This window comes from Acanthaster planci, linkage group LG11 (assembly GCF_054643075.1).
Source record: "Acanthaster planci isolate LZ-2023a linkage group LG11, COTS_SCS, whole genome shotgun sequence".
NCBI lineage: Eukaryota > Metazoa > Echinodermata > Asteroidea > Valvatida > Acanthasteridae > Acanthaster > Acanthaster planci.
In genome coordinates this window covers 13,979,988-14,004,459 of record NC_141787.1, presented here as the reverse complement: position 1 = coordinate 14,004,459, position 24,472 = coordinate 13,979,988, and the positions used below count along the sequence as shown (strand labels likewise).

At 43.0% G+C, this 24,472-nt stretch overlaps 2 protein-coding genes across 3 annotated transcripts; one reads left to right on the top strand and one right to left on the bottom strand.

The window, feature by feature from the left end:
• Positions 1–467: 467 nt before the first annotated feature.
• LOC110976407 (cryptochrome-2-like) lies at positions 468–8,132 on the top strand. 2 transcript variants are annotated; one of them, XM_022229641.2, is made up of 11 exons: positions 468–645; positions 1,322–1,595; positions 2,236–2,430; positions 3,187–3,305; positions 3,828–3,982; positions 4,657–4,800; positions 5,330–5,497; positions 5,678–5,818; positions 5,988–6,139; positions 6,562–6,812; positions 7,306–8,132. In XM_022229641.2, exons 2-11 carry the CDS (start codon positions 1,366–1,368, stop codon positions 7,386–7,388), a joined length of 1,638 nt encoding a protein of 545 aa, XP_022085333.2. In that variant the 5' UTR covers positions 468–645; positions 1,322–1,365; the 3' UTR covers positions 7,389–8,132. The 2 variants fall into 2 exon arrangements, with proteins under 2 accessions (XP_022085333.2, XP_022085334.2); XM_022229642.2 differs by having other exon boundaries at positions 469–645; positions 7,309–8,131.
• Positions 8,133–9,236: 1,104 nt separating this feature from the next.
• LOC110976406 (sodium- and chloride-dependent neutral and basic amino acid transporter B(0+)-like) lies at positions 9,237–22,198 on the bottom strand. Its single transcript, XM_022229640.2, has 13 exons — positions 21,741–22,198; positions 19,187–19,318; positions 18,674–18,824; positions 18,059–18,253; positions 17,297–17,429; positions 16,943–17,077; positions 15,466–15,569; positions 15,073–15,197; positions 14,763–14,875; positions 11,351–11,485; positions 10,382–10,597; positions 9,955–10,119; positions 9,237–9,446 (listed from the first exon to the last, which is right to left on the bottom strand). Exons 1-13 carry the CDS (start codon positions 22,162–22,164, stop codon positions 9,252–9,254), a joined length of 2,223 nt encoding a protein of 740 aa, XP_022085332.1. The 5' UTR covers positions 22,165–22,198; the 3' UTR covers positions 9,237–9,251.
• Positions 22,199–24,472: the final 2,274 nt, after the last annotated feature.

Sequence of the window (24,472 nt, the reverse complement as noted above, 5' to 3'; positions counted from 1 at the left end):
TTACAATAAAACATGCCATAATCAAGAGGCATCATAGAAATATTTCTATTAATCCCTAATTTTGGACTGATACTTTCCAGTCCGGGGTATTTCTTTCACAAAAAGCACCAAATTATGAAAAGAGGCGAGCGGCTACATTCAGAGCTGAGCGCATAGTTGTGTTCCTCCATGGTTGTACTACTATTATTTTCTTTGGGGGGTATCTTCGGGGAGAGGCGAATAAAAAAATTCGTGGCTAACCCCCATAAAATTGAAACGAAAAGGGATCTTCTGGCCATAATTTTGAATTTCCAGTGATAAAACGGAGGCCAACCTCCTTCCGAGAGTCACTAGGCGTCGCCATTTCGGTCTGATTTTGCACTGTTTTCCACGGTCGCGTAATTGGTGTTGTGCAACCTACAGATAGCTCGTGCAAGTGAAAGTCAACAGCGCCCTCTCTTGACTGTAATTTTGCTCAGATTACATAACACCGCAAATAAACATTTTGTAACCTGTTCAGCGCGAACACATGCACGGTACACGTGAGATTGAGACGAGGTGAAAGTAAAATACCCTCCGTGGTGAAACTAGTCATTATTATTAGCAGCAGGAGGGTTCAGGCTGGGACAGGAAAGATCACTCCACCTTGTGAACCGTCAGCTTCAGGTAAGAAAACCCAAGCACTGCAGTTCAAACCGTCGGTGGATTCTGTAGCTAGCTTAGTATAAATAGTATAAGGCATGAAGGACGCAACAACAAATCGCCTTTTTACGTAAACGTTGCGGTATTCAGCGCAATCTTGAATCTTCAATTATATCGCGCTGATTTATCTTACTCCATCCGTCTGTATCTGTACGTGGCAGACTCCACTTTTGGTATTGACGCAACGGAGAGAGAGGGCTTACCCCCTGAACTGTAGGGTCCGACGTCCGTCCCGCTCCCACGACGGTGGACGTTGGACCCCACAGTTTTTTGGGGGTAGATCTATGCTGATATGTTGGGTGTTACATGATATGTTGAATTAAATCCATTCATAGGATAATCAACTCAGAGGGAGCATATTATAAATTTGTGCAAGCTTCAAGACTGAACAGGGCTAAGGAAGTTAATTGACAGTTTTCCTTAGTTTTGACTCTTGTAACTCAATCCCTAATAGGTAATTAATTAGTAATTCGAATTGACCCTGGGACACAATATCACAAGCATTGGGTTTGACTTACTTGAGCCAAGTTTTCCCAATATGGGCATTGTGCTTTGCAGGGTTGTCTGTTTCAAAACCCAGTTGACGAACCTTTTTTTAAAGTTCATCATGCATGTGCTTGTGTGATATGATTTACTGTAGGTCTCATCACATAAAGGCTCTGATTCCGGAGGTCAGAAGAGTTGATGAACTCCCCAATGGCCAAGCACCGGTCGCTTCACTGGTTCCGCAAGGGGCTGCGCCTCCATGACAACCCCTCCCTGCTGGCAGCAGTGAAGGATAGCCAGGAGTTCCGTGCCATATTCGTCCTCGACCCTGTATTTGTCAAATCTGGCACCGTCGGGATCAATAGATGGCGCTTTCTCCTCCAGTCACTGCGTGATCTTGACGAGGGGCTGAAGCGTCTTGGAAGCAGGTAAAGCATCTTGGATGAAGTAGATAATCGTGCCACCCACATATCCAATCTTCCAACTCAAAGACTTTTCTGCTTAGGCCCTGTGCGTTTCACACGGATCTAGATCACAATCAGTGACCCATCATGTGTTTATGGACACCAAAGCTCACCTGGTGGTGTAAACCAGCATAAAGATCACTCATCGCAATCCTGATCCGTGTGAAACAAATAGGCCCATAGACTCAGACAGGCCCTAAAACACCTACGAAAAGAAAGACCTCCTGAATACAAAGGCCCCCACCCCCCAATCTCCTCTTGCATCCTGGATTAGCTGTAGACATGTACATGGGACCATTTGATCTGTGCTGTTAATCTATGGTGCTGCCCTCGTGGGTCCTATAAAAAATCTCAGTCTGTACAAGTTTCCCCTAGACAGAACGATCTTCCGTATTACACTTAAATTAGATTGAACAGGTGATTGGCTGTTGGCAAAGGGATTGACCGGGTGTGCTGCAAAATGGACCAATTGTTCAGCATTTAATCGATCAAGTAGATAAGCAGATCCTGCCCGGCAGTTATACCACTGGCATGAACTGCCCCTTCTCCTTAGTTTGTAATAAAGAAAGTAATTCCTGATCGACACCCAACATCCATACTGCAGGTTGTATGTGTTGAGAGGCAAGCCTACGGAAGTCTTTCCAGACATCTTCAAGAGCTGGCAGATCAGTCACTTGACGTTTGAACACGACACGGAACCATATGCTAAGATTCGAGATGAGGCCGTGACAACCATTGCTGAGGAACACGGCGTTCGGGTCACCCAGAAGACATCACACACTCTCTACGACATACAGAGGTAACCTTTTTGATTTATTTCTTGAGTACGACTTAAATTTCCTATTCAGTGAAACTTTGCTGTAAATTTTGATGTATGTAAAGAAGATAAGATCTTTTCTGACCATGAATTTATGACATGCTATATGGAGTTCACATGTAATTAACTACTCAGAGGTGAAAAAGGTCGAGGAGAGCTCAGGAATTTTTTCTGCTGTATGCTCTCAATGCCGTGTTATGGCTGTGGCACCACACATGTACTGTGCGGTATGTGAGAACCTTCAAGTTTGTGGAGACAGGTCACCCAAGTTCCCCTAATTCAGTCCAAATTTACCCAACAGAAGAAAATCTTTCCTTCAAAACTGTTTCGGTCAGGTTACCCTTCTGTACATTTTCACACATGAGTGCTTCAGTTTTGTGCTCATTCCGGTGAAAAGTGGACTGTTCTATCAGTGATATAATGTTGGCAATAACAGAAGCACCTGGTTGGCACAAGTACCCGTATTTGTAGACATGCCTTAGATGGAGACTTGTGCATTTTAACTAAGGAACAGCCCAGTGAAATGTGAGAACAATGCTTTGTTCCATTATCAGGATTGTGTTTTTATGAAGAGTTTCCATAGTAACAATAACGTTTTGAAATTTCAAGGGTCTTCTTGGGCAGGTACAACTCAAACCAGCCTTGAAATCAGGGTTAAAACAGTAACTGTTCTTCATTTTGTTCTTTCACTGACCTCTTCCTGTCTTTCTCTTCCCTTGTTTCAATAATTATATTTAGCATCTTGAAGGCTAATGGCGGTAAACCCCCATCGACATATCAAAGCCTTCTCTCAGTCCTGTCCAAGATGCCCCCACCTCGAAAACCAGAACCGGCACTGAGCAAGGAACACCTTAAAGGTATTGGCAATGTTGACACAAATTCCCCCCCCCCCCGAGTGGGCAGGGGGGGTGTAAACCACTTGAATATGTTTGATGTCGTACATTTAACATGTAAGGATCCTGCAAAATGGGTGTTAGGGGCTAATTTTTCAGTAATTTTCCACCCAAAAGAACAAATGAACTCTTTGTTTGAATGTCTCACCCAGTTTGGCATCCTGTGGGAAATAAACATTGTGAGGGTCAGAAATGTTCTGTGTTCCTTTTTCTGCAAAATGCTTTTACAGGCTCGTATTTAAACTCAAAAGAGGCAGTGGTGTGTCGTGACTCATTTTTGTTGGTTGGTCACAGATTTTTAAATTGTAGTAAGCGAGTTGCATGTTTACAGAAACACAAAAATACTGGATACACCTTTGAAAGCAAAACGTTCACAAAGATTGAAGTCTGTTGAAGTAAATATTAAAGCTAGGTCTTTCCGTGTTATTGAAGTCTGTTGAATTAAATATTAAAGCTAGGTCTTTCCGTGTTATTTTTTCCCCTCAGATTGTAAATTACCTGTTGGTGCAGATCATGACGGTGAATTCGGTGTTCCGTCTCTGGAGGAACTGGGTCTGGATCCAAATGATGCCGGCCCAGTCCTTTTTCCAGGGGGAGAGACAGAGGCCTTACAAAGGATGGAAGAGCATCTAGAGAGACAGGTTTGTGATTGTATCCCTTCCAGAGGGGCGATTTGGCTCACTGAAAGAGGCAGGGAGCAGGACCGGATTATCCCATTGGCACGGCAGGCATTGTGCCTGGGGCCTACAAAAAATGATGCGGCCTTCAAAAAATTTGAGGACCTTTAGTAATACAATGTATGTGCAACAGAACAAACTCCTAAAGTCACAGACATGCTGGAAAAGTTTCAGTGTGTCTTTGTTGCATTTTCAAGTTTTGAAAAGCTCCAAACTAGCTAGTTCATAGTTTTGCTCCAAGTTGGCATCCATGTCAAATGCAAGGTTGGGGTGCTAAGTAACATTACATCTCATCTGAGATGCCTTTGGAGCAGTGATGCCTTGCCCTCATCCAACTCTAGATTCAGCCCAGTCAGAATGCTTTATACTGGAAATCACAGTTTTCCCATATGCTCAGTGCATAAACCATTGAGGGCGCTATGTATGTGGCTGATAGGCCCACGTACAGATGATGTCACATTTTATTTACATATATTCTTTCCTGTGGAGCCAGTGGGGACCCACTGTCCACTGAACACCACAGGAATGCACAACACACATAAACAATGCATGCCATCACCAGTACACAGGCCAATTTATATCATCTTCTTTCTTCAAGCATTCTCCACAATGTTCCCATCTTTCCTTCCTCTCTTCAGGACTGGGTGTGCAAGTTTGAGAAGCCCAAGACAGAGCCCAACACACTCAGCCCCAGCACAACAGTGCTTAGCCCCTACCTGAAATTTGGCTGCCTGTCTCCGCGGTTATTTTATCACAGAGTCCAGGACGTCTACGCGCGCAAGGTAAAAGTAGCATCGTGGACCCCAGCCCGAAGTGCAGTATGTGAACTAGCAAGGCTCATTTGAATCCATGAAGATAACTTGAATGAGTTTCCACACTTCTGAATGTGTACATACCACAGGAAAATGCTCGGATCTGCTTGAGAGAACTTCATCAATGTTTACAGTGTATTTCTCTTTGAATCTTCTCCTTTACAAAATTCCATCCCATGCTTCAAGCTACTGCATTAAAAGCGTTATTATCCAAAGCACATGCCTCAAATTCTGGGATATGTAAGAGCATGAAATAAATTCAATGAACTGAAATTCTGTTGTCAGCCTATGAGCGGCTTCTTAATCTTCATTGGTTTGTCTTCACATCTGGGGGAGGGGCCTCTGGCCCCAGTCCCACTCTTTTGACTTGGGATAATGGCTCCCCTTCCCAGTTTTGGCAGGTTCTGCAATTGCCGATGGCCGATAGCCTCACAAATGCCCTCCCCTACTTAGGAAATCATTCCACCAGCATTGTTCATCGTCTCTTTCTCATCTGTAGAAGAGCCACAGCAAGCCCCCGGTCTCCCTCCATGGTCAGCTGCTCTGGAGAGAGTTCTTCTACACGGTGGCAGCCGCCACCCCCAACTTTCACAAGATGGAGGGTAATGCTGTCTGCCTGCAGGTGCCTTGGGATACTAACGAGGAATACTTCCAAGCATGGAAACAGGTGGGGGTCTGCTATGTCATTCATGTTTGCTATAAGGTTTCCTATTGAGTTTTTGCCTCTGCCAATTTTTTTTTGGTTACAAGAATTACATATACATGTACAGCAAAGTTCCACCTGCATTCTAGAACGGGGAAACTTAGTTTTCATACCCTCTTGAAGTTTGGTCGTTTTTCTTCTCAGGCACGTACAGGGTATCCATTCATCGATGCAATCATGACCCAGCTGAAGCAGGAAGGTTGGATCCATCATCTTGCCCGCCACGCTGTGGCTTGCTTCCTGACGCGAGGTGACCTGTGGATCAGCTGGGAGGAAGGGCAGAAGGCAAGCACTAGGCTTCATTCCCCCCCGCCCCCCCTCCTCCAAATAAACTGCTCAGCAGAAAATTTTGTCTTGAGGGCACAAATTACTGTCTGGCATATTTTCTTTTGCCAAGGGGCCACCACGTTGGATAAACTCCAACATTCATTTGTGTCTTTTCCAATCATGGCAGGTCTTTGAGGAGTGGCTACTCGACGCTGACTACAGCCTGAATGCTGGCAACTGGATGTGGCTGTCGGCCAGTGCTTTCTTCCATCAGTATTTCCGAGTTTACAGTCCCACGGTCTTTGGCAAGAAAACTGACAAGAACGGCGATTACATCAGGTAAACATAGGCCTGGGCTGTAAGCTGTGCTACTGCCCTGCCAAACGTGGGTGTGGTTAGAGTACCGAAGTGTGACATTTTGAACCAGGAAGTGCAGTACATGTACGAACAAATGGAGTATCCCGGCATGTTGGGTCATGCACTTGTTCTTACGCTAATGGACACATTTTGGGCCTTGCGCCTTTTGGACACATTTTTGTGTGTGTGATGTATTCACGCTGGTACTCTGGTACAGTGATAGTGCAGCATCGAACTTAATAGAACAGCGTTGTACAACTGGCCTTCAGAAAATTGAGTTCACGGTATATTCTGTTGGCTAAAGGCTGGGGCTTGCTGTGCTGAATTCAATTTGCCGAGGTGAATTGGAGCTAAAATGCTGTGCCATTACCAAAAATAAATATTTTTTTCTGGCTCGGTGATAGGAAATATCTGCCAGTGCTCAAGAAGATGCCAGCACAGTATATCTACGAGCCGTGGACGGCGCCCCGCAACGTGCAGGAGAAGGCAGGGTGCATTATGGGCACCGACTACCCCCGGCCAATAGTCGATCACAGCGTGGTCATGAAGCGCAACATGGAGAGGATGAAAAGGGCACGGGCTGCCAAATATGGGGACAGTAACGCCAACAGCAAGTCACAGAAGGAAGCTTCTTCTTCAAAGAAGAAAGTAAACGGTAAGATATTGTCGGTTCCTTCTCCCGTATTCATATCTTTATGCATTCAATTTTTCACTGTCAGCTTGCATCAGTTGGTCAAATTTGTTTATGGGATAGCTTTCAGATTATATGATTTACAGTTGCTGCCGTTTTATAACTAACCTTGAATTTTGTTTCAGTATGACAGGTCATTTAAAGAGTATTGAAGTATTAATCGATATTACAACTGCTAGAAACAAAAGTAGATTTAGCGTGACAGTCCTTCTTTTGGGGAAGGGACAAGGTATCCATGTGGTGTCTAAAGAATTGGAGTAACTTCAACCCTTTCAATTCCACGAGTTAAATGTCTCCAAGAAAAATGGAACACAGGAGGAATGATTTTTGAAAACGAAGTAACTCTTGTTACTGTTCCTTGAAGATGTTATCATTGCTCTTGCAAGACCTTGAGTCCGCTAGTCGTCACCGAGTTAAAAACCCTCAGATTTAATCTAATATTTTTGATTTCTCTCAGCAGGTGGCTTAAAAAGGAAGAGCAAAGCCGAAGATTCTGGTCACTCCACCAAGAAGACCAAGGAGATATCTGACTTCTTCTAGAGGTGCACTCCGTGAAAGAATTCGAAGGCCCTGAGAACACATGACTCATCGTGATTGACACCTGACCCCAGGCAGACTCCTTATTAAAAAAAAACACCCTAAAGACTCTGAAATTGGCTGACAACAGTCCCACGAGAAAGCTTATCATAAAAAGACGCTAATAATTCCTTCTAGTATGACAGTGCAACTTGAAATTATGGCCACTGAACATTAATCTACTGACTTTTAGTGGTTGACCGTAACTGTTTCATAGGCACCCATATTTATTGTAACAAACCTCTTTGTTCTATTTATTTGTCCATTCATCACATTTTTCTACTGGGTATATTGTATGTAAGACTTTCCATCGTCAGCATTTATTTCAAGTAGGTAGTTTTGTGGTGGAGTTTCATTGGTTTCCAAATTTTCAATCATTTCTTAATCAGTTTTGTAGTGTTAAAAAGTCTCAGGAGAAGGGAACTATTGTTTTAAAAAGTTAATGTATTATGGTTAATGTTTTGACCCACGTAGAATTGTGTAGAATTAATATTAAAAGTTCTAGAATTCATTAGAATGTTAGAACCGGTTCCATACAAGTTTTACAATCTTCGGATGTTTTCTTAATGGGATGAAACATGAGTGTTTGACCATGTTAATTTAAAAAGACTGCGGGTGAGCTTAACCCACACTTTAGTAAAGAATTGAGTTGTTTTAGATTTGGATTTCCAGCACAAGTGAGACAATGAGAAAGAAATAAAGTTGATTTTAAAAAAATCCCCCAGTGTGGTAGCTTTTGTCCTCAAAGTTCCCACGTGGTAGGCTGAAAATCGTAGGTGTTACTGTCATTTGGCAGGTATTTAATCAAAATTTCCAATGTTAGTTAATCTCTTCAAGTTTTGAAAATAATTTTGGAAAAACTTTAAATATCCAAGATTAAACCACTGAGTTTTGTTTGACAGAATTCTGGCTGTTTTTTAAAGTGCAAGATTAACACCGCAGATTTTGAAATAAGTGCTTTTCTTGATTTTGGCAACACTTTTTAAAACTTTCAAAGTTACCCCCTTGCAGTTTTGGGCAAATTTTTATTTGAATTTCCAAGGTTGTACCCTCACAGCAATTTTTCTGTAAATTTTGGCAAAATTTTAATCCAAGTTTGTGGTCCCTTTCAGATTTTAAGTTCATAATTTTGACAAGACTTGACATGAAACGCCAGGTGAATCCCTTGCAGGCCAAGGGAACACACAACAAGGATATCAGTCGGTGACTCGTACCGCCATAGGTTGGTTGGTTCGGCTTCAGAATGGCGATTACTGTCACTGTCATGGTTGTGTTAATGCTTGGTGGTCATTCTCATTTAGGTTATGCACAATTTGGAAGTGGTAAATAAAATGATAACGTCTCTACAAAGTCTGATTCCAGAGAACTCAACTTGTTTTCTGTTCGACCCCAATTTTTCTTGCTACAGCAAAGAGAGAATTTATAGGCAAAGGAATAAAGAGTGCAAAATGAAAATCATTATACTCTACAAGGAAGAAATTTGGAGTACCAAGAATACGTAGAGAAATAAAATATCTGAAATAACTTCGAATTCACACAATGGGCAAAGGAAAACACCTCGATCAGAAACATCAAAATCTATAAAGTTATTATATAAAGCACCTTTCCCAAAACACCAAAATATTTTTGGTAATAAACCTTTTTATTTTTGAGGAACTACAAAATTTTGGAGTATTCGTGTAAGTAGGTACTCAGAACGTTTGAAAATCTTTCTTAAGAGAGTCTTGCCACCATGATTTCAGAAAAAAAGAGCTATTCGGCGCTACTTCACTCTGTTTCAATTTCCCACTTTACAATTGATCGTGACCAAGCTTTTTGGGGGGTTGCTCAAACTGTCACTTCCTTCTCGTCCTTTCTGAGGGCAGCATACTTGGCGGTCCTAGGGTTGGAACTGACTTCGGCCGGGCACACTTCTCCCCCCATGGTGGTGCCGTGGCGGCGGTGAACTTCCGCCGCCTCCTCTCGATGCTGAATCAGGGCCGGCCCCCAGGAGTCCAGGGGAGAGGTGATGATGCGTAGGCGCTGCCCAAGGAAGGAAGGAGCGAAAAACAACGAATCCTAAATGTGCTGCTGTTTGTGGTAGAGACAAACCATGTCAACTACTGGTCGATCTTCTCTATATTATCATTTGGACAGCAGCTGACGTTTGGGTCAGTTGTTAGACTGTAACACTTTTTCAATTTCGAATCTCTTTCTGTATCCATTGCCACCTTTCAAGTTAATTGTTCAATCAACTAATAATCTTTGTCGACTGATGAAACAGCGGGCAACTAAATCTTGCGGGCAAAGATGGGTTTTGAGAAGAATTCTCTCAGTCCTTGGGGAAGCGTCAAACCAACTTGAACTTACTTTATATAGAAACACGAAACGCTAATTGTGCAGCTCTGCATCAACATAATTATATTGAAAAGCCAGTGTCTACGAGCACTATATGAAATTGGTGCTAGTGCCCTGGGTGGAGTGTAGGACCTACAAAGCATTGGTGTCTAGGACACAAGGAATGCTTCCTCTTTTCCCACATGGTCTTTACCTCTATGAAGCTGCCCTTCCTCCTCAGTAGCTCAAAGACCACATGTCCGGGGATACCAATGAGCGTGGTCATCACCATCATCCAGCCGAGCGCTCTGGCCCAGGGCGGGTACGGTCCGTTGTACTCGGGCTCGGTCCAGCTCACCCAGTTAAACACCAAAATGACCTGGCCACAACGGGAAGGGAACATATTTTAAACAAGTGTTCAACTCCATCCGACTCGAACACATCCTCTCGTGTTGATCCAAGCTTTGTCCGGATGAAGTTTGAATACATGTAATTTCAAGGTTGCTTCAAGCAAATTGGTGATTTTTTCCCTTGAATTCCCCCCCCCATTTCTTTCGCCCTTTCTGGTATTCCCCCACCCCCTTTTCGGGGGGGGGGTGCCCCATGACGCCCATGACTTTGTGCTGGAGGGATAAACTTACCCCCATGGACAGCGGAGTCAGGACCACCCAGTTCAGCGGCCACCACTTGAAGTACAGCGTGTCCACGTACCGGTCCCCAATCATGGTGCGGATGTCGTTGATGAAGCGTCGTATGCCGTAGCCCCAGCTCAGGCCACCGGTGATGAGGAACGCGAAGAGCAGCATCGCAAAGTTTGCTCCATAATTGTCCAGGAGTGACGTCCAGTAGGGTCCGGCCTGTCGGAGGGAAAGGAGACAGCAAGGATAAATGACTGGAAAGCAACTCAGATGAAAAGAAGTTTCCACATTTGTGCTACAAAATTCACAAAGTTTTGAGGGTATTTGTATTGAAAAGACCGGATGGTGATATAAATTGCACATATGGGGTCCAGAAAAAATGGGTTATTAATCTGAAAATAGGACCCTGCTTTTTGAGGGCTCAACTTCAGTACCATACTACAGTACTTCCAGGGTGGATCACGTTTTGTTCGGGGGAGGGGTTGTTACAGCTGCTAAAGGAGAAGGTTGGTAGAAAGGAAGGTGCAGGTTGTTTTAATCAATTACTATCCGGCTCACAAAGTGAGGATGTGGCCGAAATATCGCACTTCTTCCGGCACAGAATGTTTCAAATGCAACAGAGATTTACTTTGATCTTATATTGCCATTTTCTTCATACCATCACTATAGTTAAAGTTATTCTGTCTGATCTGTTCCGGCAATGTTGCATATAATGCCAGACTCCGGGTTCATTTGAATTTCTTATCAAATGAAATCCTGATTTCGTGATATTGTGGGTCACTACTTAGCCTTTCTCGTCTTTTTCAAGCAAAGTTCACTTAGGTCCATGTTATGTTCATTACAGCGCTTGTCCACTAAAGCGGAAGATAACACAGTAGTTCCTTCAGTTGTCTGGTTTTCTCGACACGTGGCCTGAAAAGGCCGACACGGTCAAGCGCCGATGTTTGTTTTCTGTTTGGCATGGTTACTTACTTGGGTTATGCAGCTCAGACTGCACAGAACCTGCACCAGGCACAATCCCAGGGTGACAAAGATCCTGCGGTGCGGTGGAAAGAACCGGGGATACTCGTCCACTAAGCCGGTGATCAACCTCTCTAGACTTACAAACTAGGACACAAAAAAAGAGAACATTTGGTATCGCTCCTCTGCAATTCATCTCTGTACTTCCTATCTGGGGGCCCTAAACCATGCGATCTAAAAACTAGGGCCCAAATTCAGGTAACAAACTCTGTCAGATACAGCAAACTGGGCAACGTGAAAACAGCTACCTTAACCCCCAGAGCCTTCATAATCCTTCAAAATCCTACATATGCAGCAAGGTATGAGACGGAGAGAACTCCCCCCTGCTTTGTGTTGGTCATTGTCTCGCTGGAATCTGGGGAATTCCTTTCAGACATCTTGGGGGGGATGTGTTAAGTAACAATAGTCTGGAATGTGTATAGGGATTGGACTTGTTGGGGGGTACCCCTCGGTCTCATTTCTTGCTGGGTATAAAATCCTAAGGGACTAACACGGTACACCCTGCCCACCTCAACCCTAAAAGATGCGGGCTATTTTCAGCTGGGGGCGGATTGGAAGTAAAAAGTTTTACAGACAGAGATGTGTAACAAGTACGTGTATGTGTTGACATGTGCCCGTGTATAATGTGGCAATGACCGATAAGTGAATATCAAGGAGGAGAACTACACAACAGATGACATTTCATTTGCCATAACAGATGTTCCTGTGTCAAAACTCAGCGATGTTATCAAATTTATATTACCCAGTGTCTATAACTGAAACAAGATGCTCTCCTTTCAATATTGGATTTCTAGATGCACATATGGTACAGGCTAATTGGGTTATTCTGGCGTGGTGCAAAGTGCTTTAATTACAAGTACATCTTCCAGCAGGTTAGGTCATTCAGAAGTTATTGTAGGCAATTTCATATTATGGAATAAAGCGTCAATAACAGTTGCTCAAACTGAGATAAAGGTAGTAAATTTCTTGTTTGTTTTGTTGTATTTGTTCTTCTCTCAGCGGATGGCAAGTACATACTGTACATTTCTGCCAGCATTTCCATGTATTTCTCGATATCACTGATTAATCTCTAAGCTCTCCGTTTCAGCTGATGAGTTCAGCTGAATAGTTTTACAATAGCACGCCTCCACGAGTTTGCAATGCGCTTGCCAATCACAATGCGCGAAATCTGTCGACCCTTTCCAAACGCGCGTGAGGTGCGCTAATGTGAATTGTCCATATTTGACCGTGCCTTTTTAACTGTTCTGCAGTTGTGGCGATGGAACACGTGACGGGCGCAGTGGTACCTTTTATGAAGACCGTCAACATTGCTTTATTCTGTGCGAGCTGGCAAAAAGAGACCGTGGCTCGTTACCAAGGCAACAAGGAGTATGCATATCTCTTTACAATGTTGATGTTCCTGGGCTGCATTGTTTGTCATCGTAACCGTCGACAATTTCGATAGTAAGGGTAGAGGACGTCAAAGGTTTGCAGCCTGGTATTAGTTCTTGTCGTGTAAGTTTATGAATTATTGGGCATGTCGACTGAATGAATTTGATAAACATATTATTTCCGCAACGTCTACAAGCATCGTATTTGATCAACATCCAGAAATTTTCAAGGCAGCGAAATATACACATACTTGCTTAGTGTCTGTTAACGTGCACGTGGCACTCAACGCATGTTTTCTTTTAATCATTGTGGAAACACCCGACATTCTAATCACATCAAACAAGCCTCAAGCTTTATAAAGAGCTTTAAACAGGCGTTTTTAAGCGCTATTCAGAATTTGAATAAGTTTGCCTTTAGTGAGTCTTAAACGTGTCTATTGTGCCCGCTAGTACAGTAATCAAAACGGGTGTTGGTGTGCGAGGCCTTGAGCAAGATGTAAATGAGAAGTGGAAAGAGATCGGAGGCTGATGGGTGAAGTTGAGGCTTTTGGCCTAATGAAACCCTCAGAGATGCTGGTGCTAATCCATTTCTGATTTTATAAGCGAAAAGAAGAATTTTGAACTGAATATGCTGACGGATGGCTGGCCAGTGCAAAGACTGCGGTATGGGTGCAATATGGTCACTGCGCTTTGCTCTGACAACGCTGAAGAGATGCTATGCGATGAGTGTTGGGTAAAGCGAACAGTACACTGTTGCAGTAGTCTAAGTGGGGTGTCACAAAGGCGTGGACAAGACGTTGGGTGGAATTCTGGTCAAGGTAATTTCGGAGTTTCCCAGGTTCGTCATGCAATCCGTATGATACTGCTCGAGAAGTGTTGCGGGTGTGTTGATCCAAATGCAAACGGGCATTGAGAATTACCCCCGATATTTATTAGTGGTAAGTTCTTGGGCTTCCGAAATCATGTCGTTACGTGAAGGACCTCAGTTTTCGAACAATTAAACTTGAGTATGTTAGCGGCAGCCCATGACTGAACATTCTTGACGCACTCCTGCAGAGAACCGACGGCAATTTTTCACTCGTTTTGTTTCTATTTTTTGAAAAAGGATAGTTTTTTAAGAAATATAATTTTCAAAATTCCTTTTTATGAGATACGTTTTTTTCAAGTTCGTTTTTGTCAGGCATACAAAATATATATCGTCAAACCAAACAGCAAGAATCGAGTAACTCGTCATCGAGCCCAATTTACTTATTCACACTCCCGAAAAGAAATTCCGGCAGGACAGCAACCTCTCCCACCTTTGGTTGAAAATTTGGTGTCATCGGCCATGTATAAATCGTCTTCTCTGATGAGAGCCCAATTCGAATTCACTCAATTGGGGGGGGGGGGTAAGGGAATTTTAATAAGAGGTACAATCTTGCCACCAGTTACAAGTCGAAAGATGCACCGAACCAAATGGCTGATGGCAACACGTCAGTTTGTAGCTGAAGTCTATACTTTCCCCGCCTCCAGAAAATGTTATCTTGCCATATCCGAGATTTTTCCCACAACATTACTATTTTTTCATCCCGTATGTTTTTCTAAATTACTCTTTTCAAATTCATTTTAAGATGACATCGAATATTTCTTCCATAATGTTGTTATTTTTGATTTTGATACATGGAAATTGTTCAAGCTCAAAATGAGAAATTCCTGTAACTCACAGCACGTTTTTGCCGAAACTTTAAACCTCACGTTGATTAAGTCAAACGTCAGAGATTTGGCGCAAATAAATGGCTTCCTTGTCCATGCTATCTGATGAAGCAACTAAAAAAATCCTTAAAATGTTCAGTCCATGTCTGCATGTTATGATAAACTAGTATTTGTGGTTTTGTGTAGAAAAGTGCAGTGTTGAGCAGATGCCGGGAAAAGCGAATCAGTGATGCCAAGAAAAGTTTGCACTGTCTTTTATATTTTTAAAATACTATATTTAGTATAATATATTTATAAAATACCTGGCTATCCAGACCCAGTGTGATGAGCATGAAGAAAAACAGAACCGACCAGAAAGGAGCAGCCGGCATTCTGGCTACTGCCTCTGGGTAGGCGACAAACGCCAGGCCAAACCCTGTAAAACCAACATAAACAAATGGACAGACATGGGTGAAGTGACGCAGGGGGAAAAATATTGAACCTCTACTCAAAAAACAGCAGACTTGGAGAGTGTCTGAGGAAGAAATTGTTTTTGAGCAAGATGATCACATTTCATATTTCTTTTCCTGAAACGACAAAAGCAACTCAATTATATTTCCAGGATTCGGATACCTTGCCTGGCAACCTCGGAGACGTCTTTACCCTGGACGTGGGCCATGTACCCCAGCATGGAGAAGATGACAAATCCTGCCAAGATACTGGTGGCCGAGTTAAGAATGGTGACAATCATCGTATCCCTGCAGCAGGAACACAAGACAGACCAATCATACTTCTGCTTTCCCATGGGCGTCATTCAGTGGTGTGTGTGGGGGGCATGTCATATTGCCCCCCTTTTCTTCTAGACCCTAAATAAAAATGTAGGGGGAGTTGGCCTTAATTCATATGTCAATGATTTGTTACATCTTTCATGTATTCCCCGAGAAGAAAGTGGGAACGAACAAAATGGTTCCAAATTTTCATAAAACAAGTAACAAGTACTTTCAAAATTGCATAACATTTTGCGACCTGTACGTGTTGTTATGGAACTTGTTGTAAGACGCCAGTGTATGTAAACCACCAGCGGAGACGCTCAGCGAATAGAAGATCTGCACCACTGCATCCAACCAGACCTGAGCAGAAAAAAAAATTAAAGCAGTTGTATGTTTATCTTCTTTGTGGTCAACCTCTGCATCCGGGTCTTGCATATCAAAGCGGGGGGGGTTGTTGTCTAACATACGGTGTCCGAAGTGTTTCACCAAAAAACTATAAAAGGAAGTTGTAGGCCTATACTGTTTCTGAATTTCTGGCACTTAAAACCTATGGAACCTTAAATATCTTTGGGTAAACGTGCCCCCTCTCACTTCGGTTGCCGCCCTGGATATCAGTGGTATGTCACCCCCCCCCGTATGCCTTCGCCTCAGAAATTTAACGAGAGAAGAACAATTTGTGGGGACAGTCCGCATTGGCCAGTATTTTGAGTGCCCTCCTTCAGAAACAAGCGCCCTCCCCCGTTTGCACCATGCAGAATACCCCCCGCTGATGCCACAGAATTAACACCTTGTGCTTCTTTCTGCAACCTCGGAGCTCCCCTCGATAAAAAGTGTTGATGGTTTTTGATGAAAAAGAATTTTCAGAACCAACTAGTAAACCTTTAGGTTAATGTGAATGGGGAAAAAATTGGCGAATCCTCCCCAGAGTCGTCCATAATACGGGCGATTCACAATAGTGCGCCACCAAGAGTTTGCAAGGCGTTGGCCAATCATAATGCGCAAAATTTGTCGACCCTGTCCAGACGCGCATTGGGTCGACAAATTTCGGGCATTGTGATTGGCCAACGCGTTGGAAGCTCTTGGTGGCGCACTATTGTGAAACGGCCGTATTACACACGCGAGCGCACACAGGCTTCGGCGCATTGAGTCGCGCACTCGTGAAGCGTGGGGTACACTAATTAACCTGGGTACTCTTTATACACATACCAAGGCGACTATCACTGCTGACTGCGCCATTTGTCACCAACTGCAAATCCTTGCTATTGCATCACACAGTTCCCTACAATCATATAGACCTTTTTTCCTGGTGATGTCACGATCGTGCTGGACCCACGATGTGTTGTGATGTAATCTACCCTTTGACAAAAACTAGTCAAACTTGCAGTGTTTTAACATGGGCATGTACGTGGTTGAAGCTGCCCGTAGGAAAATATGCGATCACAGTGGCTAAGGCGGTCCACACGCGGTGGTATTGTTTACATTTTGTCACGTGTGTGAAAAAAGGTCTATAGAAATTGCTTCAATGCAGTGGGCTGACTACGGGGGAACGTGCCCCCTCCCCGTCGATGTCCGTTCCCCCTCCTGGGTGCCCCCATTTGAAATCTGTGAATAATATCAGTGGGCTGACTACGGGGGAGCGCAGCTGCAGAGGTGCCCACGGATATGTAGCCCTAGTTACGCCACTGCTTCAACCATCAATGTACAATCAATACGCAACAAAAATATATATATACCTTGGGCTTAACGAGGTACTCCCAGCGCGGGGTGATGAAGAAATAGACGCCTTGATCCGATCCCGGCAACGTCAGGCCACGAATCAACAGGATAATCAGTACCACGTAAGGGAAGGTAGCAGTGAAATAAACCACCTGGACAGACACGAGTATTTAAAAAAACAAAGTGAAAAGAACCTTCATATGTTATCGGTTTTTTCAAAATGTTATATATAACGCTCCACATGCTCTCAGGATGAACAACATTAAGACTTCGAGCTCGAATTGTTGTTCCTAGATCTTTAGGAAACAGAACATTTTCCCTCTCATTAGTGAAAAAAGTTTGAGCTGACTGCTTGTCAAGACAATGTTTACCTTTCCCGCAGATTTAATGCCCTTCACTAGGCACAAGAATATGACCACGTAGGAAACTATCAGACAGAGTAGAAGCTGCCATACGATGGTTCCAGTCTCGTTCATGCTGGGCGATTCTTGTAAGACAGCCCTCCTAGAATATAACCATTCAGCAAAGATTGGAAGTAAGAAAGCAAAGAAGAAACTAGACAATTTATTCATCAATGGCAGGGACTAAATTGTAATGCATGTTAAAGGATCTGTTAGATTTTGAATTATAGTGTTATCATTTTTCCTGCAAGACAAAGTCACAAGTTTATAGACGAAAGTTTTTTACCAAGCATTTTTGATATAAAATTTGTCATGGCACTGTACACTGTCTCTGACATCCTTTATTGATGATATAATCAATAGTGCTTCAATTTGTAAAACATGTCTCGCCTTCCTACCGAATTTATTATAATATGCTCATATTTCTAAGCATAAAAGCTCAAGTATGATGGAAAAAACAGATTTGCCAACATTGCACAGGACAAAAATAGATGAACATTTAACTTGTATTCATTTCAAGAAACAACTCTGCGACTCAAGTCTGACTTGAGCGTGGCAGGTTGGCCAAGTTTCATCCGAAAAGTTCAAGGAAAAGGCATTCCAGTTTTGTAGGGCGTCGAACACCGCAGCGGTAAAGTCACCAATTATTGTTTTACCACAATCAATTTCAATGGCATCTGAGCTGAGTTGTAAATGGCAAAAACCAACCAAACCAAGTAATTATAGACATACATCCAATATTCTTCGCTCGGTGACTTGCGCATTGCTTTCCACGGATCGGTGTAGTTTGCCAGGCTGAAGTTCCCTGGATCGGAAGCGGTGATGTTCAAATCATCCAACTCGAACTCTGTCAAGTTTGTCAACGGCACACACTCATTGTCAAATGTGATTACCCCTCCAGCTTGGAAGCAGTCCATAACGATGTCGCTGGAAATGAAGAAAGGTATACTCATCTGATCAGTTTTGATTAGATTTAATTTTCACAGAACTGGCAACTTGCCCGTTAGTTGGATACTTCATTCCTTATTAAACCTTTCGAAACCAAAAGTAGATCTTTTTCACCACGATAGTCCTGCAAACTGTCTTAACCATGACGCTGTTATGGAAGACAGTAGGAGACCGTCGGGCGTCAGAAATCAGAACAAAGTACACGAGTTCACAACGATGTGTGTCTCTGGAGCTCGGTGTTTATGCTGAATAAAAAGTAGTCTTTTGCTTTTGGAAAAAGTTTGTGGATGTCTGTGAAAGTTCCAACTTTCAAGCAGCACCATTCATGCTGGTATCTTTCACAGCCCTAGATCTTATTCTGTTCCCCCTCTTTGCCAGCGAAGAAACAGTTGCCGGTACCTGCACATCGGAGTGTTCCAAGGTTGCCCGCAGCCAACCCAAGGCAGTGAGGACGTGAAGGAGATGAAAAAATAATAGAACGTGTAGGTGATGACAACTCCGTAACTGAGTGTCAGATAGAAGCACACGAGGAATTGTCCGTAACTCAGGCCTGGAGAGTTAACATGAAAAAATGAAAGAAAAGTCTCAACACGGGAAGCCCAGATCGAAGAGTTTTTAGGCAAGATCGCATTCAACTCCATCACAGTCCTCACAAGTCAGATGCAAGTCGATCAGAATTAAGTTATCCCGTTAATACAATGGCAAGCTAGATCCGCATAGAGTCTCAGGTTTACTGTGCATCTTCCATATTACTTGGGGTGGACTTGATAAACAAGGAATCATATCGATTTTTTTCCTACATCCTACTCTGCAAGAATTAAGGACTTGGTGTATTTTCATTTTGCTTTTATTGTTTTTTTAACTCTTTGTTTGGTTGTAGGCATTATTCTCGGGGGTTCTTCTTATTTTCACCTTTTAAGACAGGAAAGGCTCGCCAGCAGGTCAGCATACCCAAACTGCAGTACTGGCCAAAGTTGATCTCCATAAAGAACATTGGCATCCCGGCAAAGGCCAGACTCAAGAAGTAAGGTATTAGGAAAGCACCTGTGAAGGGCACACGGAGACTATCAGAATGGAATGTGGTCACAGAGGTTCTCTGGTAAATGTCATTACAATTACGGTTAAAAAACGGTCCGAAAAAGTGAACAATATCCAGCAGCGGGATTTCTCCCAGTGAAAGTGGTTCCGTATGGTGTTCCATATGTGCCAGTCGCATTTTTCGACGGGCGTCGCATTTTTCAACGGGCGTCGCATTTTTCGACGGGCGTCGCATTTTTCAAATTGCGTCGCCTTTCAATGTGAATAAGCCATTAATCATCAATGGTCAGCCTTGGTCCAGCCGGACCTGACGTTGTTGACTTGGATGCTAAAAGTGTGCGTACATATTTTTAATGATTATGGAAACGGCTAAATTAGCATGTATGCGTCGATTGACTGTATGTAAATAAATTAACAGCCCTTTAATGAACCCGATTAGTCGTGGAAGTTCACCTCGCTCTATTTGGTTTCTCACTTCTGCAAGCTTTTTGAGTGAAAAATGTCCCCCTACTGATGATTGCTAATTGCCACAAAAATCAAACCCAGTATATTAGGCCCATTGTTCACTCTGGTTGGTATGGTATTTGCCGTCTTGCAGACACGCTTCCCGAAGGAGCGTTTATCGCAGTACAGTCTATAATTTAAAATGTAACTACTCTTGGCGAAGAAATGTCACGCACCATAACTTTAAGTTAGAGAAATTTTACTTTTTCTTGGTTGAAAGAAGTTGTCAGCAATACAAAATCAAGAAAAGTTTTCCGAAAACACTTTTTGAACCATTAAAATGTGTCCAGAGGAAGCCAAGACTGGTCTTATTTTTTCATTACAGTAGTAGAAAGGTATTTCACACATTGGAAGTTGTTCAGGCAATGGTCCGTGGTTCAGGCATTCCCTCGGTGGAGGCCGTCTGGTCATGGGCTTGAGATCATTCATCTCTCTTTATTTGGAGGGGGGGCTTGTGTTTATCACTCAACGAAATGACTTCCCAAGGTCTTGAGGACTGCATGTGGATTGGTATGGGACGGAGGGGTACCCCCTTACCTGTCTAATCCGTATACACACTCCAGACTATTGTTACCTAACACATCCCCCTAGAAGTCTGTAAAGAATTTCTGAGATTCCGATTAAACAATGACCAACACAAAGGCGGGGGTTCTCTCCGTCCAACAACTGGCTTCAAATGGGCTGTGTGGAGGTCAAAGTTAAAATTTTTCATCGAAAAATGCGACACCCGTCGAAACATGCAACGCCGGTCGAAAATGCGACGCCCGGTCGAAAAATGCGACGGCGGTCAAAAAATGCGACGCCCGTCAAAAAATGCGACGCCGGTTAAAAAATGCGACGCCGGTTAAAAAATGTGACGCCGGTTAAAAAATGTGACGCCGGCTAAAAAATGCGACGCCCGTCGAAAAATGCGACGCCGGCTGAAAAATGCGACGCCGGCTGAAAAATGCGACGCCGGCTGAAAAATGCGACGCCCGTCGAAAAATGCGACGCCGGATGGGACTGGAAGACAGAGATGTAGGCTCGCATACCGTGTGGCACATTCAAATTGTGGTGGAAAAACCGACACTTGGTTTCACTATATACTCATCGTGCGTCGGCCAAGTTATTTGAGAAACTGTCCGAGATAGCGCCACCACCACGCGGAAAATTTATAGGCCTGGAACCTCTAGGGTTCCGCCTCACCGGTTCCTGATTTAAGACTTGGGTTTGATGTGAAAGTACATGACTGATATAACCCAGTGTTTTTGGTTTCCAATAAAACTTCTTAGTCAGTGTTGTTAGATTAGTCATAACGTTGTTTTATTAATTTATGTGTCTTTTTGATGTGTTTAACTTCTACTTGATGTAGTTTATAAGGAATGATTAAATGTTTAATATCCGAATTTTGATTTCCATGTATTTTCACTGTTTCTTAAAATTGTGAATTGACTGTAATTCAGCCTTTGTCTAAATAAACCATTAGAATTAATAAGTACCCAAACATGCAGTAAGCTAGGTTTTGAAAAGAATGTCGTGCATATTCATTCTAACGGCTTTCCATAGTTGAAAGCAAAGTCTACGCAGAGTCCAACGCAGTCTCAAAGTGTCTTCTTTTAAGAAAATCGAAATGACAAATTCGTGTCTCTCAACAGTTTTGCAATGACTGACGTTAATTAACAATAATGGAGTTAAGTGACCTGACTTTGGCTTACTACAATTAGAAAAAGAAAGCTGGCGTTGGGATGCAGCATTTTTCCAGAGATTTTCCCCACTAGTTGGAAGTAGAACAAAACATTTTAAAAATTCCACCAGAATTCACACGCATTTGAAGACAGCTTCCCTAAGTGTTGCATCCGGGGGAGTGATCACGTGCTCTGGTACAGGCTTACAAAATTTTGTCAGCTGAACTACATGAGACCATGACTTGTGAACGTATACTCACCGCCCCCGTTCCTGTAGCAGAGAAAGGGAAATCGCCACAAATTACCAAGGCCCACAGCCAGCCCTAAGCAGGACAGTACGAAATCCAAGGGGTGTGACCAGTTCCCCCTCTCCTTATTCTCGTCGCCACTCCCACTCTCCTCCTCCTCCAAATCCGTGGCATCATTGACCTTCTTCTGGGCTTTAAAATCATCTCTGTCTGTCTGGTGTTGGCCGTCCATTCCGCCTGTTTGGTGAATTTCAACGTTCCCTGGCACGTCCCTGGGTGTGTCGAGCCAGCCAGTTTCACACACGGAATGTGTATTCACAATATTCAAATAATATAACCATTTTAACCTCACCGGGCTGGACTTAAGAATAGCAACTGTGAAACCCCATTTTTTGTGGCGTGGCGTCCTTGATAATCCTTTCATAAGATTAAGCATTGGCGAAACACGGGTTTAAGTTGCGGCCTGAACTCATGCGGTTGGCTAAGCAAATAGAATAGCCAAAACTTTCCGCACGGAAGGCTACGACGCGTATCGGCAGCCGATAGTTGATATCGGCTCGCGGATATCGGATGATGTTCAACGGATCCCGAGGGGGCAATCGTCTATGGCCTACTCGCCAAATGTGCACTATTAACCCCCAGGCAAATAAAGTAAAAACAAAGGCAACTCAGTAATATATCAGTGTAATAATGGGATTGGTGTCTGATGAGAAGACTACATATGCTATAATTAAGATGATTTGCATAATTTGGATGATTTTTCAACAATCCAAATTACTCTAGGCTGTTTCACTGTTATCAATCTGCATCCGTATTTTAGGTTTTATTGAAAAAAAGGATTAAGTATCGATTTGGGATTAACCCTATAGAATGATACACGACGACAATACCGGGGAACGTCTTAGAAAAAACGCATACATCCCACGGAATCCAGTTTTATTTGAGGTTTCGTAATGATGTTTTTGGTAGATAACCAAGAATCTTCACATGCACCGCCTCTCATGAAACTGGTATTAATAATGACCCTCCGCTAAAATTCTAAACGCACTCGTCAAGTATGGACAAAAACAATCATTACTTCCCGGGTCACTTCGTTTTTCACCAAGATTATTTTGAAATTGTTATTTAGTAACTATGTTTAAACTTGTATTACAATTGTGGTATTTTTTATTGTCAATCCTTAGGGTTATTACCTTCATATGTACTCATACTATTTTTAGGCGAAGGGAAAAGGCCAATCTTCCTTATAATATATTCACATTTTATCTAATGTAATTTTGATTGTGAACATTTTATTTTTGCTTTTTCCTGTAATGAGTTTATTCTTTTGTATTTATATCATACTTATCACTGTAAAAATCCTTAGGGTTTCTCCTCAGTGTTTATGTAAGGAGTTTCGAAGATAATGGCCAAGCTCCCAGAACCAAAAGAAAGTTGACTGAGAGTCCTTTTTTTTTGCTGGCTTGAAAGAGTCCATATACTGCGGTCGACGTTTACAGAACCGTTGCCTCCACATATCCCGTTCGGATTGCACATCTCTCAATGTGACGACGTTGTATTTTGAATATGTAAGCAATGTCGAGTGCACTTCTGGCCCATTGCCAACGTCGAACACACCAAGTATTTATTGAGTTGAAACCATTTTAACCCACGTAACGAAAACAGGAAGTTTTAGCCAACCTGTTGCCTAAATTTTCACGGAAAACAGGTGGTCCATTTTTCACTGCTGTTAGCTCTGGTGAAGGAAAATTGTATGGAGGTGCACACGATTTCGATATGGACGCAACAAAATAAAACGTGCTCATGTTTTGTTTTCTGTTTTGCACAAATTGCGTGTTAGCTTTCTAAAACTCTTGAAAGTGTTCCATCATAAACGTAATTCACTTAACAACATATTATTAACGCCACTGAACACGTACCACTGGAGCAACACCACCAGTGAACGGCGCCCTCTATTGCAGCATGACATGCTTTCCAGCCCCAACACTCATAGCAATCTGGTTCCCTGCCCAAAGATTCCATGACAATTCTTGATAAAAATCTTAGGTCATGCATCACCCACGGATATAAATAAATATGATGCAAGGGCCAGGGGTCAGAAGTTGAAAGCCCGGATATTTTCGATTTCATCACTGGCAACATCTCAAAAATGACACTTTTCCCATATCCATGGGCAATACTGCAAGTGCATCCCCACTGAGCGCATATTTCAGGCATAAAGCCTGCATTGGTTGAAGAAAGTAAGATTCTGCATTTCGCCTGGTATTTCAGCCAAGGCGACCTTCGATTTCTGTGTATAGAGTCAAATATTGTGGAATCAACAGCTGCCATTAGGATACGAGAATTTACGTTCAACAGCTAGCCCACTTACCCGGTCGGGATTAACCGAACGTCAACGGTATATACCATCCGAACATGCCTAAAATAGATGGGACGACTTCGGAATATTTCGGCTATTTCCGGAAAGCTGGAGGAACTCCTCCAGTCTTAGTCACGTGACATTGGGTGATACCGGATCCTTGATTCGTCGGATAGTCAGAATCATCGGGTCAGGTATCCAGACTACACTCATAGGTCATCCCCCTTCCCCCCGTTCACCGACAAAGAATTACGCCACTGTTACGGACAATACGCAGGGAGAGGATGACATTTTGTCCACTTGCCCAATTTTTAGGTTTAAATTGAAAGCCAACCACTTCATAACTGCTGTTGAAATGGCCCATGGAGCTGTTTTATATATAGTT

Bases quoted from the DNA above. Each gene is read 5' to 3' on its own strand.
- LOC110976407 (XM_022229641.2), top strand. From the start codon at position 1,366: ATGAACTCCCCAATGGCCAAGCACCGGTCGCTTCACTGGTTCCGCAAG. The intron at 1,596-2,235 runs GTAAAGCATCTT...TCCATACTGCAG, and splicing joins CTGAAGCGTCTTGGAAGCAG to GTTGTATGTGTTGAGAGGCA. The intron at 3,306-3,827 runs GTATTGGCAATG...TTTTCCCCTCAG, and splicing joins GAGCAAGGAACACCTTAAAG to ATTGTAAATTACCTGTTGGT.
- LOC110976406 (XM_022229640.2), bottom strand. From the start codon at position 22,164: ATGCTTAATCTTATGAAAGGATTATCAAGGACGCCACGCCACAAAAAA. The intron at 17,430-18,058 runs GTATGTCTATAA...GTTATATTCTAG, and splicing joins CCGAGCGAAGAATATTGGAT to GAGGGCTGTCTTACAAGAAT. The intron at 9,447-9,954 runs GTAAAGACCATG...TTCCTTGGGCAG, and splicing joins GGAAGGGCAGCTTCATAGAG to CGCCTACGCATCATCACCTC.